At 52.4% G+C, this 17,115-nt stretch overlaps 1 protein-coding gene across 1 annotated transcript; it reads left to right on the forward strand.

The window, feature by feature from the left end:
• Positions 1–2,926: 2,926 nt before the first annotated feature.
• Positions 2,927–3,277, forward strand: LOC140675524 (uncharacterized). Its single transcript, XM_072910122.1, has one exon. It carries the CDS (start codon positions 2,927–2,929, stop codon positions 3,275–3,277), a length of 351 nt encoding a protein of 116 aa, XP_072766223.1.
• The last annotated feature ends 13,838 nt before the right edge of the window (positions 3,278–17,115 follow it).

A 17,115-nucleotide genomic window follows, 5' to 3' on the forward strand; every position in this document is an offset into this window, starting at 1 on the left:
AGACATGGTCGGAGGTGGTAGAGCGTAAAGCTCGCAAAAAAACCACCAAAAAAGGTGACAATCGGGCTCCGGCAACCACGAATGTTAAGGCGAAGGCAAAGGAGCCAGGCAATAAACCACAGGGCCCTCAACCTAAGCCTGCGACGTCCAATCCTCCCTCCCAACCAAAAAAGAGGGGAGGGAAAAATGGACGTAGGAGAGTCCCCCGTACAACTGCGATGGTGCTTACATGCCCATCCGGCCAATACAAGGAGAATCTGAGACTGGCGATGGACAGTATAGATCTCGCCAGTCTCGAAATTAATGGCCTGAAGGCCAGAAAGGCAGTTACCGGTGTCCAACTATTTGAGGTTGGGGGTCCGGACAACAAAAAAAAGGCGGATGCGTTGGCGAGCCGAATGCGAGAGGTCCTCGCGGATAAAGAGGGGGTGATAAGAGGGGGAACCCCTCGAGCAGAGGGTACCAAGGAAAGGCTCTAAAAAAAAGCCCGAGGATACCCCTCTGCCGAAAGATGATGGGGAGGGTACGCAGATAGAGGCAAAGCCGGAGGAGCTTGATCACCCAAAATAAATGGCGGTCAGGTTCCTCCAAGCTAACCTAAACCACGCCAGTCAGGCACAGAATCTCTTTTATCAGAGCCTGGCTGAGCGTGGCATCGGGCTGGCCATTTGTTGCTGAGCCCTATAAGATCTCAGCAAAGCTTACGTGGCTGGGGAATGCAAGAAGCACGGCGGCAATCGAGGTCGGTGCTGCAACAAATAACACCCCCCCTCTCAAATGTATTGGAAAGGGGAACGGATATGTTGCAGCAAAGTGGGGGTCCACAACAATAATTAGTTGCTATGTCCCCCCTAGTTGAAGTCCTGCCCAGTTTGACTCACTTCTTGAACAGGTGGGGGATGTTGTCAGAAACATACTCCCTGCCGATCCACTCATAATAGCTGGAGACTTTAACGTCAAGTCTCCGGCACTGGGTGAGTCGAGGCAGGACACCAGGGGAACTACCCTGGTGAGGTGGGTGAATTCGCTCGGCCTTCACGTTATTAACGAAGGCCGAGTGAGCACATGTGTCCGGCCCCAAGAGGAGTCGATCGTGGATATAACGATCGGCTCCAAGGGGGCCAAGAGGATGGTGCGAGGATGGCGCGTGGTGGGTGACTCGAGAAGGGAAACCTTTTCGGACCACCAATACATTGAATTTGTCCTGGACGCCGTGCATTACTGGGTACATCACCCACCTCGAGGCGGGGACACAGGTAGGTGGACCCTCACAAAGCTGGACCCCAAGAAACTAGAAGAGGCCTTAATGACCATTTTGTGGGGTATCCCGGAGGGAGAGGAAAGGCGGGACATTAACCTGGATGTGGAATGGTTGCAGGGCGTTATGCGCGAAGTCTGCGACGCAGCCATGCCACGCGCCAGGGTCCTCCGCCCACGTCACGCCGTCTATTGGTGGACGGAGGAAATAGCGCAATTAAGGCGCTCCTCTGTCCAGGCGCGACGCACCCTCTTTCGTATTCCCAGAAGAAGAAACCCGGAGATCCGAGAGGAGGCCTTGGCTGCCTATAGGGCCGCAAGATGCGCCCTTAGCGCCACTATCAGGAAGTCCAGGGCCAGTTGTTGGGATGAGCTACTGTCATCTCTCAACACGGACCCATGGGGGCGTCCATACAGAATAGTTCTGAATAAGTATAGGAACTGGACACGCCCCCCGTCACGGAATCCCTGGATACTCCCGTCCTCAGGAATGTTGTGGACACCCTCTTCCCGCTAGTGGTTTAGGAGTCCACACTCAACTGGAGTCCCGGCCTGGGGGGACCTTATGAACTAGAGGAGGACGAGGAGATATCCAGCAACGAACTTCAGCGCGCCGTCAAAAGAATAGGATCAAGAAAAGCTCCTGGCCCTGACGGCGTGCTTGGAAAGATATGGGTCTGGGCACTGGACTTTCTGGGAGAACGTCTGAGGTACATATTTAATAAATGCCTCAGACATGGCGCTTTCCCCCAGCAATGGAAGCAGGCTAAATTGGTCCTGCTCCCCAAGGAAGGCAAGGAAGAAGGAACCCCGTCGGCATATAGACCAATATGCCTGCTGGACGAGGTCAGCAAGATCTTTGAGAGGATCATTGCAAAACGACTTGTTCGACATATATCCCGAGAGGGTGGTCTCCACGAGGAGCAATATGGCTTCCGCGAGGGACGTTCGACTGTGGATGCGATTAGTCGTGTTACGTCCCTCACGGAGGAAGCCGTGGAAGGGGGCGGGGTGGCACTTGCGGTATTACTAGATATCGCAAACGCCTTCAACACCCTGCCCTGGGATAGAGTAATGGATGCCTTGTTGCAATACAGGGTTCCTCCCTACCTTGTGGAGATCATCAGACAATATTTCCGGGATAGGAGCCTGGAGTTCGTCACACAAGACGGACTCCAATGCCGACGGGAAATTCGATGCGGGGTTCCGCAGGGGTCAGTCTTAGGACCCCTACTGTGGAATCTCACATACAACCGAGTCCTTTGCCTTCCTCTCCCTCGTGGCTGCCACGCCATCTGCTATGCAGACGACACATTAGTGGTGGCCGCGGGGAGCAGCTGGGGGATACAGCAGCCAAGGCCGAGACAGCGGTGGCAGTTGTGGTACAAAGCATCACTGGTATGGGTCTTAGAGTGGCGGCTCAAAAAACCGAGGCTCTTTACTTTCACAGTAAATCCTCTGGGAAACCGCCAAGGACTCATATCCGGGTGGGAGATACTTCTATCTCGGTGGGGAACCGGCTTAAATATCTCGGTCTCCTACTGGATGGCAAGTGGAAGTTTGGACACCACTTCAATGTCCTTGCCCCAAGGTGAAGCGCTTCTCCACGGCGTTGGGTAGGCTCCTGCCAAATCTTGGGGGACCGGATGGTTGAGTCCGCCGTATATACATGGGCACCGTAAATGCGGTGGCCCTGTATGAATACCCAATATGGGCGACGGATCTCGTGGCCATGCGTTATGCAAAGGACAAGTTCCGACGCATACAGCGCAGCATGGCCGTGAGGGTGATAAGGGCCTACCGCACGGTGTCCCATGCGGCGGCCACGGTCCTGGCGGGTTCGCCCCCCTTGGAGTTCCTGACCGCAATGTACGCGGAGCGGTATAATTGGGAAAGGGGGCTCAGGAGGGGTCATGGCCCTCTACCAGCCAGGGTCAAGAAGACCATCCGGATCCACGCCCAGCGGTCTATGGTGGAGAGATGGAGTGCCCACCTATCTGACCCGAAGACTGCGGGTTAAAGAACCCGCGTTGAGGCCGTCCGGCCCTGTCTACAAGAATGGTTAGACAGGGCCCGAGGTGAGGTATCCTTTAGGATGACACAGGTGCTCACCGGGCATGGGTGCTTTGGTGAGTACCTGTACCGAATCGGCAAGGAAGGTACCACGGCCTGCCACCATTGTAAGGAGGTGAGAGACACGGCGCGGCACACGCTGGAGAAGTGTCCGGCGTGGGACACGCTGCGCCGTGATCTCTGTTCAGTGATTGGCAACGACCTCTCGTTGCCAACCATGGTTACGAAGATGTTGGGTGATGAGAGATCCTGGAAGGCGATTGCCTTCTTCTGCGAACAAGTTATGACGCAGAAGGAGGCGGCCGAGCGCATACGCCGACAAGAAGAGGCGGCGGCAGAAGCGGCGATTGCGGCCGCTGCAGCGGCTGTTGTAGATGACAGCAGCGAGGAGGAACAGGAGAAGGAGAGTGACTCCGATGGGAGCTTGGGTCCCTCCTTGCATCGGCTACCCCCACTGACAATGAAGCTAAGGCCTTGACGAACAATTGAGGGGGGACAATCCAGTCGCCTTCTCCTCAAAGGAGAAGATGACATTAGAGGGGGGCATGGTTGGGGATTGGATGTCTCCACCAAGTGCTCCCCTCCCCCTTATTAGCCCCCCTAGTAACAAACAGGATGGCGAGGAGGTAATAAGATCCCTCCTCATGGTCGCTAAACGCGAATGAGAGAATTAAAAAAGAGAGGGGCCAATAGGCCCCTCTATAAAAACCACACCTCAACGAAAGGTGGCTGGAATGATGTTCCCCCAACCAGAGACGAACGTCTGCTTTAGAGACGGTTGCGTCTCTCCCTCGGGACCTGGGTAGTGCAGGCGGGGGCCTGCATTGCCCTGTGTCGGGTCCCAGAGGAAGGTGAACGGGCGGCGTGGCCCCACTCGTTCACAAAAATAGAAGAAATCAGGTAGGACATCAACAGTCCTATCTGGGAAGGAGACTCAGCGAAAGTCAAATGTCGCCGAGTCTTAAGCGCGGAGGGGACCCACAGTCAGGGATACCGAAGTAATGTAACTGCGAGTCCCGGGTCCCTGCCTGCTCCTCCATCGCGCGGAAGGCCACCGCAGGAGTTTTAGTTGGTAGTCCGGTGGTCCAATATGATCAGGACCACCGGGAGTCCAACATAACCACCATCCCTCTCCCGAGGGTGGTGGTATGCATCAAGAATTTCTCCTGCGTCAAAAAAAAAAAGGTACACCCCATCACCACGGTGGTCCCCCATTGGACGGCCACCAAATCGTCTTCTTTCTCTAACATGGAGGCCAGAGCGGAATTCGCCGCCCTCGGTCTCCATGTTATGGACACGGAGCCCCGATCGTCCCGCACCCAAATCGGCCACCCCCAGGCCATAACCCTCTGCTGCGAGGCTGTGGACAAAAACGTCCTGCGCCTTGCGGCAGTGGTTCAGTTTGGCCTGAAAGATTTTAGCCTTCATTTTGGTTATTAAAGGCGATCAGGTCCTTCAAGAAATCTTCTGTCCCCACCTGGAGATTCCCCCAACCCTTCCCATCTAGGGGATGATCGGTAAGTAGACAATAGGTGGGGGAGGGTGAGGGCGACGTGGTTGCCGCTTCTGTTACAGATTCCAGGGTTGGAAGGTGGAGGGGGACAGAGGGGAGAAGAAGTGTTTTTCCTCTTCCTCCCTCCTCCCGTGGGCCCTGTACTACCTTAACCTTCACAGGTGGGGATTGGGCCTCTTAAGCGTTTCCCTGTGTCAAGGATACGGGGTCCTCCCTCGCATACCTTTTTTTTTTTTCCTTCCCAGTTCTGGCATCGACGTCCGTAACTTCCTCTCTATACTTGGGTAGCACAGCTACCTCAGGGGTTGCGGGGTGAGGATGGGCGGACGCCGATCCAAACGGGATATTCTCTTTCTTTTTGGGGGAGAGGGGGACGGCAGGGGGTTTGGTCCTCACGGCCCCTCCCCCTTCCTTTGCCGGTTTTTTCGGCTAAGGTTTTGTTACGGGGCAGACTTGCCGTCCAATCAAATGGTTGGACGGCCGCCCGCGCCCTGCACAAGTCGAACAGCTCGGGGTCTTGGCCGGGAAGTCCTTGGGTGTGTGAAGTTAGCATCTCAAATGTTAGAATCTCAAAAATAAACTTTATATTTACTTGCATCCAGCATAGTTCTACAGTTCCTGATAAATTTTAACAAAAGTTCCGTCCAATTAATTATTAAAATCGAATTTTTAAAAATGAGATGCTAACTTCCGACAACACTTTACAGCATCTCACCATATTTCGAATACCTGATTACGGGGAAGTAAGAATAAAAAGAGTTCTATCGCCTAAACACGTCCTGTCAATAGTTCTGACGATTAAACAATTATTTTACCCAAAAAATTCATATTTTCGAACATAAATGTGAGATGCCGGTCGATTTTCGACAGTTCTGTTTATTTTAAGACAGTTCTAGTATAGTTTTAGTCATGTACATTAATTTCATAAAGAGTTCTCATGTTAAAAACAATTAAAAATATTTTTAAACAATTATTTTTCCAAAAATCGCGTATTTTTTAATATAAAGCTGAGATGCTGGTCGATTTTCGACAGTTCTGTTTATTTTAAAACAGTCTAGTATAGTTCTGGTCATGTACATTAATTTCATAAAGAGTTCTGATGATAAAAATAATTAAACAAATTTTTAAACAATTGTTTTGCCCTAAAATCGGGTATTTTCTTATAAAGCTGAGATGCTGGTCATTTCTTGACACATATGTATATATATATATATATATATAATTACATTTATAATTAATTAAATATTATATACTACCATTATTAAAAAAATGTGTTAATAAAATAATCTTTTATATAATTCACTAATAATACCATTACTGTTGCTATTAAGTAGTATAGTAATAATTAAGTCAATAATTATTTTTTATTTTTATATTATATATATGTATATATACATACATACATACATATATTATACATACAAGGTTTCCCGAAATGACTGGTAAATATTTTAATGGCAGGTTCTTAAAACATTTTATATATATATATATATATATAATATATATACAATATATATATAATTATATAAAATTATATATACTGTTACGTCCGTGTCAGCTATATAAGAAAATTGATATATCGATCGGTCAAAAGTTTGAAAGAAAAACGAGCGTCGCAAGAAGACGAGTCTGCTTTCGGACGTAACATATATATATATATATATATATGTGTTACGTCCTGTCGGCTCCACATTTTTCCTCCCACGAAATGAACAATAATCGTCCGATCGGTCACAAAAAATGGATCGCGCAATAGAAAAGAACCGTTATTATCAAATAATGTTTAGACCTACTAAAAACGATATCTAAACAAATACCGGAAGGGATCAATAACGAAATCCTCTAAACAACGAAACAGGCAAACACAGCTGCATAATCTTAAGAAAGAAACAAATAATGCCGCTACGCACTGTCGGCTCCACGTTTTTTCTCCCACGAAAATGAAGCAATAATCGCCCGACTAATCATAAAAAGGATCGCGCGACGAAAAATATTTTAAAATATTGAAAACGATGTTAAAAGAAACGACCGGAAAGGGTCGATAGTGAGATCCTCTAAATGAATAAATCGACAAACACAGCTGCATAATCTTAAGAAAGAAACAAATAACGCCGCTACGCACTGTCGGCTCCACGTCTTTACCTCCTATAAAGATAAAGCAATAATTGCCCGACCAGTCATAAGAGGGCCGCGGAACGAAAAAAATGTTTTAAACATTGAAATCGATGTTCAAAGAAATGACCGAAAAGGATCGATAGAGAGATCCCCTAAATAAATAAATGGAAAGAAACAGCTGGATAATCCCAGGAGATAACCAAATGAAGAATCTTCAAATTTCCTAAGAGGCCGTACAGAGCCCACCAATCAGCAACAATCAAAAATAAGGAGGAGAAGGATCTCACCGAACGATAGCTTTTTACACGTCAAAATCTCAAAAATACTCCCGCCCAAATTGTTAACACGCCCTCAAGATTTAATATAAAAAGGGAAGACTCGCGCATTACGAAGACCAAAAAATTTAAAATCAGTCGACAGTACAGCATCAGATTCATTCGGCACAGATTTTTCGGTCGTTCGCTGATTCAAGCAATTCGTTTTACACTGCGGGAGTCCCGATTACATCTTAAAATCTATTAGAGTCAGTGCTCAACAAAGACCACCCGCCAAGTAAGACCACAACTGGAGCCACAACTACACCAGCAGCTAAAAAAAACGCAACAAATCTGCCTAAATAGTAAGTTTAATTTCCTTCTCTTTTGTTTTGTTTTTTTTTCTCATCGTCTCTTTTCTCCTTTATTCAACCCTGTTCTTTTACTAAGTATGCCTAAAATCGCACCGACCCGCCGATTCTCGCGAGCCAACCGAGACCATAGATCGGACACGACCGTGTGCGAAATCGCGCCGTAACACATATTACATTTTCGTAAATCTTTATTATTATTTTTTTTCCTCTTATTATAAACCATTGTAACAAATATCAACCAGAATAAAATCTTTAGAATCGCACTCTTTCCTCCTCTTTTCTGGTTGATGACCTCCGTACTTATGTAACACCCGCGATCCACACACACACACACACACACGCACACACTCATACAAATAATTTTAAAGCCGATATTAATAAGATCATATGTAAAATGGTAAGAATTAATTGAATAAATATTAATCTAAAAATTAAAATGATCGGTAAACTTATTTAACTCTCTCACTCCCTCCACGCAAAAGATCATATAAGGTCCCGTCCCGCGTAAAAGAGATTCAATTCTCTTACGAAAAAGGGACCACCGAGAGAGCGTTCGCATAACAGAGTAATAACGACACCCGTCGTTTACTTGTTTGCTAACCTGCAGCTCGCTCGACCGAGTCACTCGTCGATAAGACTTTTGACATCGGAACAGTTCTTGTTACGCCCTTTCTCTGACTCATCCTCTCTACGGGCCTGGACGTAACATATATATATTTATATTTTATATATAATTATACATAAAAATATATATATGTATTTATGAAAATAAATAAAAAAAAAAGAAAATAAATAGAGTTTTTAATTTACTTTAAATTAATATTTAATATTAATATATGTATAATTTAATCATTAATATTTAAAAAAATTTTATGAAGATATCTAAATTTTTGTAATATTACGCAGCATAACGTTATCTTCCGTAAATTAGTTACATTTTTATATAAGTATTGTAAATTTACAGTTAAATGCTCGTTAGTTCATTTGTGATAAACCATGAATTCGATCAGATATTGATATTGTGTTATAAACCCGGTAAAAAATTTTTATATATAATCAGACAAAAATAGTCGTATCTAATTATACAAATTTATACGAAAATATACGAAATTTGTCCATTTTATATATAATTATTAATAATTATACATAAAATGTTGCAGGCATTGTGTATAAGTATGTATAAGCTTACATATACATAATTCTAATTGTAGCTATCAATCCATTTATATATAAATATACGTAACGTTTTATACGGTGTCATCTATAATAAGGACTCCTCCGGAAGGGAGGACGCTCTTCAGGCGGGCGCGCTAAGGCCCTCGCGTAGTGTCTTCGTTACTCCTCAACCCCCGCCCAGCCACGCTCCGGCTTAAGGGCTTTCGCCCCCGGCGTACTATGTGGCGCTCACCATCATTTCCGCCGCGACCGTCGCGTCTGTAGCAGGAACCGATTCGTACGCGTCCGACACCCAGGTATGCATGCCGGTGCTATGCATCCTGCCCGAGCCGGGGTCCAAGAGGAAATCCGGCTAAAGATGCGCTCTTAACTATCCCTCCACTCCGGTTTCCCGGGGCTTCGGGACAGAGCCTCCCCACCACGTCAAGGTGGCGCATCATCGGGGAGGAATCTAACCTTTTTTTTTTTTTTTTGTTACGAGGGGGAAATGCCTTTACGCATCCCCGGCCTGGTATTGGTTGGCCGGGGTATGTGGGACTCGCCGGCGCTATAGAGGAAGCCCACTAAAACCCCCCCGGGTATCCTTCCCAGACGGTTTATGCAGAAAGGAGGGCCTCGTCATCGGCACTATCCCTCCTCCTGCCCGTCTCGTACACACACACGCTTGGACCTGGGTCCAACGAGCACTCGCAGGAGCGTCCCTTCCCTATTACGACCCCGGGATACCAGCCGGGGTCTTCTCCTTCCCAGATTGCAGTAGACGGAGGTGGAATGTCCGTTTCCTACCCACCTCCGGCTCTGCGTCTCTCCCACACCAGAGACGTAATGGGGCGGGGGATAATCGTGTCCCCCCCTTCATCGTCATCTTCGTCCTACTTCCTTGTCCACCCCACTGCCTGCCCCGGCCCCCTGGTCCGACCGCCCACTTACTAGTGGTGGTTGGCTTTCAAGGGTGGGGGTCTGATGTTGGGGGTTCTCGCCCAAATTCCCGGGAGAGGGAGGAGGGGTCTCACCTTCCCTCCCCCCGCGTCTCTCTCGTCCTTCTCTCTCTCTTTCTCGCTCCGCCTCCTCTTTTGTGCTGATGACTACTCCACAGAAGGAAGCCACCGCTTTCCATTTGTCCTCCCCTTCTGCCATAGCCTTCACTATGGCTACGAGGGAGAGATCCTCTCCCACGGCCGTGGACAATTCCGCCCGGCTTTCCACCCACGCAGGGCACATCTCCAGGGTGTGCTGCGCCGAGTCCAGGGGATCGGTGCAGTGGTGGCACTTGCCCGTAGTCTCCTTCCCAATACGGTCCAGATATTCGCCGAAGCAGCCGTGCCCCGTAAACATTTGGGTCATACGGAAGGTCATTCCCCCCTTCCTTTTTTCCACCCAGGCCTCTAAGTGAGGCCCTATGGCCTCAGCCACCCTACGCCCCGCAGCTCTGCCAGACGGAGAGAGCAGCTGCTGCTTCCACCGTTCCAGCATCTTCCTATGGTTAGGTGCTGCCGCCTCACCGCAATCCTCGCCCGGGGGACGATGTTCCGCCCCGCCTCCCGGAGCCCTCGCATGCGTCGGTACACATCGGTGTACATTTTCGCGAGGAGCTCCACGGGAGGAATCCCCGCCAAAGCAGTCGCCGCTTCGAACGACACTGTACGGTAGGCACGTACCACCCGTAATGCCATTTTCCTTTGGACCCCGTGCAAAATGCCCAAGGTCCTCCGGTTGCCGCTGATATCTTTGGCCCATACGGGTGCCCCGTACAGCATCATGGCGTGAACCGTCCATCCATACAGCCGCCTGACTCGACCGTCAGGGCCTCCCAGGTTCGGGAGTAGACGGCCCAGCGCGGCAGCTGCTTTCTCCAGGCGGGGAACTAACTGGGCAAAGTGCGCGGCGAAGCGCCACCCACCGTCCAGCAGTAACCCCAGATATTTAGAGGTATTTTCCACCTTCGTCTCCACCCCCTCTACCATGACCCAAAGGCTCGGCGGCACACCTCTAGCACCTGGCCGGAAAATGATAGCCTCCGTCTTCTGGGGCGCCACCCTCAGGCCCAACTCCCTGATAGCCCGCGTAATACACGCCGTCGCTACCGTGGCCAGGGCCGAGGCTTCCCTTCCGTTTTCCCCCTCGGCTAACACGATCGTATCGTCCGCGTAGCAGACGACCGTGCAGCCGGGGCGGATGGCCGTTCTTACCACCCCGTCGAAGGCCAGGTTCCACAGGAGTGGCCCGAGGACCGACCCCTGTGGGACTCCACATCCCACTCGTCTCGTAACCTCTACCGCGTCCCTGTTGGTGTAATGCAGGGAGCGGTCGCTGAGGTACGATTGGATGATCCGGCGGAGGTATCCCGGCACGCCGAAGCGGGCCATGGCTCTTTGGATACATCTCCAGGGCAGGGTGTTAAAGGCGTTCGAGATGTCAAGAGACACGCCGATCGCCACCCTGCCCTCCCGCACCGCGGCCTCCGCAAAGGCGCGCACCCTCAGTACTGCGTCCACGGTTGATCTTCCACCGCGGAAGCCGTACTGCCGGTCATCCAAGTTCGGCCCGATGCTTTCCAGGTGCTCGACGAGGCGATTGGCGACTATCCTCTCCAGGATTTTGCCAGCCTCGTCGAGCAAACATATGGGCCTGAATGACAAGGGGGTCTCCATATCCTTGCCTTTCTTGTGCAAGAGGACCAAATTGGCCCTCTTCCACCTCTCGGGGAAGACTCCCAGTCTGAGGCACTTCGTGTATAGGTGTGCAAGATGCCCACCCATCACCTCAAAAGCTCCAGCCCATGCCTTCCTAGGGAGTCCATCAGGTCCGGGGGCCTTGGTGCCGCGGAGTCTCCGCCTGCACCTCTCCATTTCTTCCCCCGAGACCGCCAGCTCCTCTGACCATTCGGGTCCTCCCCCCGCAAAAATGGGGGAGGGGGTATCCTCCTCCTCAGACTGGGGAAAGAGCCCTCCGACCACCCGGTCCAGGGCTTCCGGGGAAAGGGTCTCCGTAGCCGGTGGCCCTCTATTGCGAAGCTTCCCGAGCACCATTTGGTATGGCCGTCCCCAAGGGTTCTCTTCCAAGTGCGAGAGGAGCTCGTCCCACGCCCTAGCTTTCGCTTTTTTTATTTCCAGGCGTAGGGCGTCCCTGGCCACTCTGTACGCCTGGTAGAGGCCTCTAACATCCTCTACCGGCCTATCCTTCTTCTTGGCCCGGGCGTATTTCCTCCTTTGATGGACCGATGACCGCCGCAATTCCGCGATCTCCCCGGTTTACCAGTACGCCGCTCTACGGCCTTGCGGACCAGCCTTGATCCGGGGCATTGACGCGTCACATGCATCAGACATGGCGCCCCGGATCCACTCGACTTCCTGCTCTATGTCCCTATCGGCCTCTCCCGATTCTCCTCTCCCCAGCCACGTGGCCGAAAGGATCGAGGCCATAAAGGCGTCCTCGTTCATTTTCTTTGTGCTCCAGCGCCTAGGAGAGGTCGTCTCTCTCAGCCGTCGACGCTGGAGCACCTGCTCGGGTGTGACCACGAGGCCGTAGACTATGTACCTATGATCTGACAAGGTCTCGACCTCCGTGGCCACCTTCCACCCTAGCACCTTGTTGAGGGTCGCTGGGGAGGCCCAGATAAGGTCCACCACCGACTCTCCCCTTTCCCGTACGCAGGTGCTTATCCCTCCCTCGTTCAGCAGCCTTAAATCCAGTGTCGCGGCCCACTCTTCGACCGCGACACCTCGGCGGTCCGTCCTCGGGGAACCCCACGTCATCGATTTTGCGTTAAAGTCCCCAGAGACTACCACCCGCCCCACTCCAATCCCGCTGATGATAGCGGAAAGGGAGTCCAACCTCTCAGCAAATCCTGAGAGGTCCAGACTAGGCGGCAGGTAGACCCCGATGACCAAAACGGGTCCCCACCTGACCGCCACCCACCCTTTGCCCTTGCCCACCAATGTGGCGGAAAGTGAGGCCGGAGCATCCGCCCTCCATGTAAGGGCTACGGAGCCCAACTCGTCCCCCACCCACGAAGGGTGCTCGGGGATCCGGTACGGCTCCGCAGCAATGCCCAAACCACAACCACGCTCCGCCAGAGTGTGCACAAACAAGTCTTGCGCCTGACGGGCGTGGTTGAGATTTGCCTGCAGGACCCGAGCCACCATTTATTTATTATTTAAATTTTGATTCGGGCCTGCCTCCGATCCCTTTAAAGAAGAGGGGCTTTCGGGACCCCTTTCCCATCCTGTACCCTCTCCTTCAGGGGGGTAATCTGGGGTGAGGAGATTTGTATCCTCGTCCTCCTCTGTGTTTCCCTTCTTCACCTCGGTCTCGCCCACCATCCCAGCTGTCGCTGTTCCGGCGGGTACTCCTTCCAGAGTATTCTCCCCTTCTATGATGGTGGGGACATCCTCCGTTTTCTCATTTCTCTCCATTTTTTCTCTCCCCTCCTTCAGCTGCTTGTTGGGGGGTGAGGAGCAGGAATTGTTGAGGTCTTTAGCTTTTTTCTCCACTTCCCCCTCTCTCTTTTTCTTCGGTTGCGACCTAGGTGTTGACGCGCCGCGGGGTGTGGGAGTTCCCCCATCCACTGCCCTCTTCGCCGCGTCGGGTCCTTTTTCCTTTGTAGAGGATCCTTTTCCCCCTATAGAGGAGGGTTTCCGGCCAGTGCTCTCCCCTACAGGCCTGCGTGTTTCCCCACTAAAGGCCCCGGTAGTTCGCCCAGTTATTCGACCACCCTGCGCAATAGGGCAAGCCGCACTCCCCGCCCTATGTTTTGCCGGCTTCCCTTTATCCGCGCATATGGGACATCTGGGCGCCGCTCTACAGTCCGCCGCTCGGTGTCCCTCCTCCCCGCACTGGAAGCAATCGAATCTTCGTTCCACGGTTGCCGTGCATTTCGACTGTACGTGTCCCCTACCCAGGCATTTAAAGCACTGGAGGGGCCTCTCCTCCAGCAATTCAACCCTGGCGTGGGCCCACCCAACCCTTATTCTGCCGGCTTTCGCCACCAGATTGGCGGCAGCTGCAGGGCATTTGGCCCACGCCGAGCCCATCCCGTTGGGGGCTCTTCGTATCGTCCCCACTTTGATGTCCCCGTGGGCACATCCACCGACTTCCGCGATTGCGTCCCTTACCTCCGAGGCCTGGACTGCATCGTCCAGGTCCCGAAACAGAAGCTCCGCAGTCTTGGTAGGGAGGGATACCCTAACTCCCTCCGCCCCCTTCAACGTCTTCCTAAGTTTGGAGGCAAAAGCCATAGCCTTTTGGCTGGCTCCCTCACCTCCCACTTCATATATAATCGCCCCTGTCAGGGCCCTCCTGTTCCTGAGCTCCGTGATGTTGAGCTCAGTCAGGTCGATCTGTCCTTTCGCACGGCAGACCATTTCGCTGTATTGCCCCTCCGGGCATGTAATAAGGACAACCGCCACGGTGCGGGGTCCCTTATCGGCCTGGAGGCACCAGCTCTCTTCTTCTTCTGAACCCCATCAGGGGGTCCAGGTGGTGGTGGTCTCTTTTCCTTTCCCTTTACCTTGGTTGTCGGGGGATGCGGTCTCCTTCCCGCTCCTTAGCTTCCCTTTCTTTTCCAGTGCCGCCGCATATGTGAACCGCTCCTTGTCGGCTGCCCGCGACGGTCCTGGGACTGGTCCTCCTCCGCCTTTAATTATGGCGGCTTTAGTTCCCGCTCCTCTTTCTTTTTGCCCTCTGAAAGGGCCCTGATCTTCTCCCACAAAGGTCGATCCCAAGGCGAGGTTTTCGGCGTACCTAACCTCTACCATCAGGTCTCCCTCCTTGAGATACTTCCGCCCTTTGATAACCTTTAAGGGCCTCGGACACGACCTCCTCCACATTCCATCCCACCTCGGGGTTGGCCCTAATTCTTATCTCCTTCTCCTCCATGAGCGAGAGGGAGATTGGCGGTTTTTTACCTCGGGGTTGCGGTACCTCCAATTTCCTCGCCGCCCCCTTTTTCCTGTTCTTCCTTTGGTTTTTCCCTTCCCTTATGTCAGGTCCCACCTCCCCTTTTGTATTTGGGAACTTTCCTCCTTTGTATGATCCCGCGGGGGATGTGTTTGTCCCCATGGATTTGGGAGCCACCGAATCGGTTTCTGGGGCCCCTTTCTCCAGGAGCGGTTCGGTCTCCATCTCTTCGCTGGAGCCTTCTTCCGCGTAATTAACTACTCCCATACCCTCTCTGCTTCTCGTACGAGGGGCAGGGGTAGGGGTACCTGGAGCCACCTCCAGGGGAGGTTCTTTCCTCCTGATGGGCGTACCTTCTTCTACTCTTTTCCTTAGGAGTGCATTCTCCTCTTTAAGCGCGGTTTCTCTCCGCGTCAGCTCCTCCATCTGGCGCTGAAGGGAACCGCTCGTTTCCTTCAGTTCTTCGACGTCCCTTCTCAGCTTTGTGTTTTCCTCAATGAGGGCCCCAAACTAAGCCTTGGTCTCCTCCAATTGCCTCCTTACTTCGTCAGAGGACATGCTTCCCCTACTGGCTAGGGTAACTGCCCCGGCAGAAGTCACTAGCACGGCTTCCTTAAGAAGCCTGACGAAATCTTCTTTGAGGTTTTTGGAGACCTTCGCTACCTTCTCCACAGCCTGTGTTGCAGTGAGTATTTCTGCGCAGACATCAGCTGCCGGAGAATTTTTAAGTTCCTCCTCGATCTCCTTTTGAGATTTCAGTTTTCCCCAGGTTTTGTTTCTTTTCCCTGGCAGAGCAGACCTGTCATAGACCCATTGGAATAGAGCCAGTTTTTCCTGAGCTTGTTTGATCCGGTCCATAGTCTTCTTGACCTCGTACTCGCCCGTAGTTATCGGGCGACCTTGTTTCCTCTTTTCAAAGAGGAAGGACCCGGTATTACTCTGTGAGTTCGTTGAGCCGGCCGATCCCGAACCGTCAACGTCGGAATCATCCTCCACCTCGATAACCTCACTAGTTCCTTCTTACTTGCTCTCCTTTTTGAGCGGTCTCGCCCTCATCTTTTTCAAGACTGGGTCTAAGTTCGCTTTTTCCAAATCAGTCAGCGACCTAGTTTCCCTGACCACAGGGACACCAACGGCCGCCCCGACCGAGGCTCTCCTTCCTCTTCCTCCCGTGAGACTCGTAGTGTCTCTCGTTACGCCCATCTCCGTATTTGTTTTTATTGGCGCCAATTCTTGTTAGTTCCCGCTCCCCGCTGCGGCTCCGTCACCCAGGGTATACTTTCACCTGCCGCAGAGTGTCCCGAAACGTGACCGGCAACACTCCACGACAGGGCCTCAAGTTCCCCCGGGGGGGTGACATACGACACGGGCCGGGGGATATACATCCCCGGCACTGGTCCCTGGCCCCTTACTCACCCATGGAGGTTTTGACGCCTCCATGGGCTTTCGGGGGTTCCCGGCCTTCGACCTCCGGGATACCGCAGCGGGTGGTGCCACCCGGGGGGCCCCATGGACGGTTGGGACTGAGTCGCCGCTCCCCGGCCCAGTCTTACCCGCCATGGCGATCAGCTTGCACGCGCCCTTGACGAAAGTTACCTCCCATCAGAGGGCCCCGACGGTGCACCGCTTCGGAAGGGAAACGGTCGCGATGCACCGTCGGGCTCCGTCCCGCCGTCGAACCCTGCCTCGGAATACGTCCGAGCGGCTCCGACGGCTGGGCCGACCCGGCGCCGTTGGGCTATGCCCGTGCGGTCCGCGCCGGCCCTCCTCCGCCTCCCCGACCCCGTCCTCGGAAAACGTCCGAGCGGCTCGGAAGAGGCCCGGCCCGATGGGTCCGGGAGTTCCGGAGATCCATTGGCCCGTCCGCTCCCCTCGCGGCGCGCACTCAGGGGCAGAACCCACTGAGCCGCCTGCACGCGAGATGGAGCCTCATGACTGTGGGACGCCAGCCCATGCCAGCACCCACATCCTCCCAAGGGACGCCGCACGGCGGGAACACCCACACGCGCGGAAACCCTCATGTGCCAGGAGCACTCAGCGGTACCCAGCATGTGGATATCCGGGGGGTATGTGGGACTCTCCCTATTTAAGGGCATACCCACTAAAAACCTCACGAGTGGCATCTTCGGCGATTGTAGGGGAGACTCCTGGAACTAGCGATGCAATACTTCAGGAGCCTCTCCTCGCCACACTCCTTAACTGGAGTTCTTCCTGGGAGGGAGGAAAGAAAGGAACATATCCTATACTCCCCTCCTCTCCAAATCGAACTTTTACTCTGCGGCGGGAGGGCCACTACCTCCTCCCGTCGTGTCTACTCTTCCTCCTGATGAGGGGTGGAGGGGGAGAATCGAGATTTAGAATTTCGACCCTCCTCTCATCTGGAAGGGGTTAAATAGGGAGGGCAAAAAAGAGGGGGAAGTAAGGGCGGGAAGGTCGAGCAGAACCAGTGCTGCTC

The sequence above is a fragment of the Anoplolepis gracilipes genome, unplaced genomic scaffold (assembly GCF_047496725.1).
Source record: "Anoplolepis gracilipes unplaced genomic scaffold, ASM4749672v1 Contig19, whole genome shotgun sequence".
Lineage (NCBI taxonomy): Eukaryota > Metazoa > Arthropoda > Insecta > Hymenoptera > Formicidae > Anoplolepis > Anoplolepis gracilipes.

Bases quoted from the DNA above. Each gene is read 5' to 3' on its own strand.
- LOC140675524 (XM_072910122.1), top strand. From the start codon at position 2,927: ATGGGCACCGTAAATGCGGTGGCCCTGTATGAATACCCAATATGGGCG.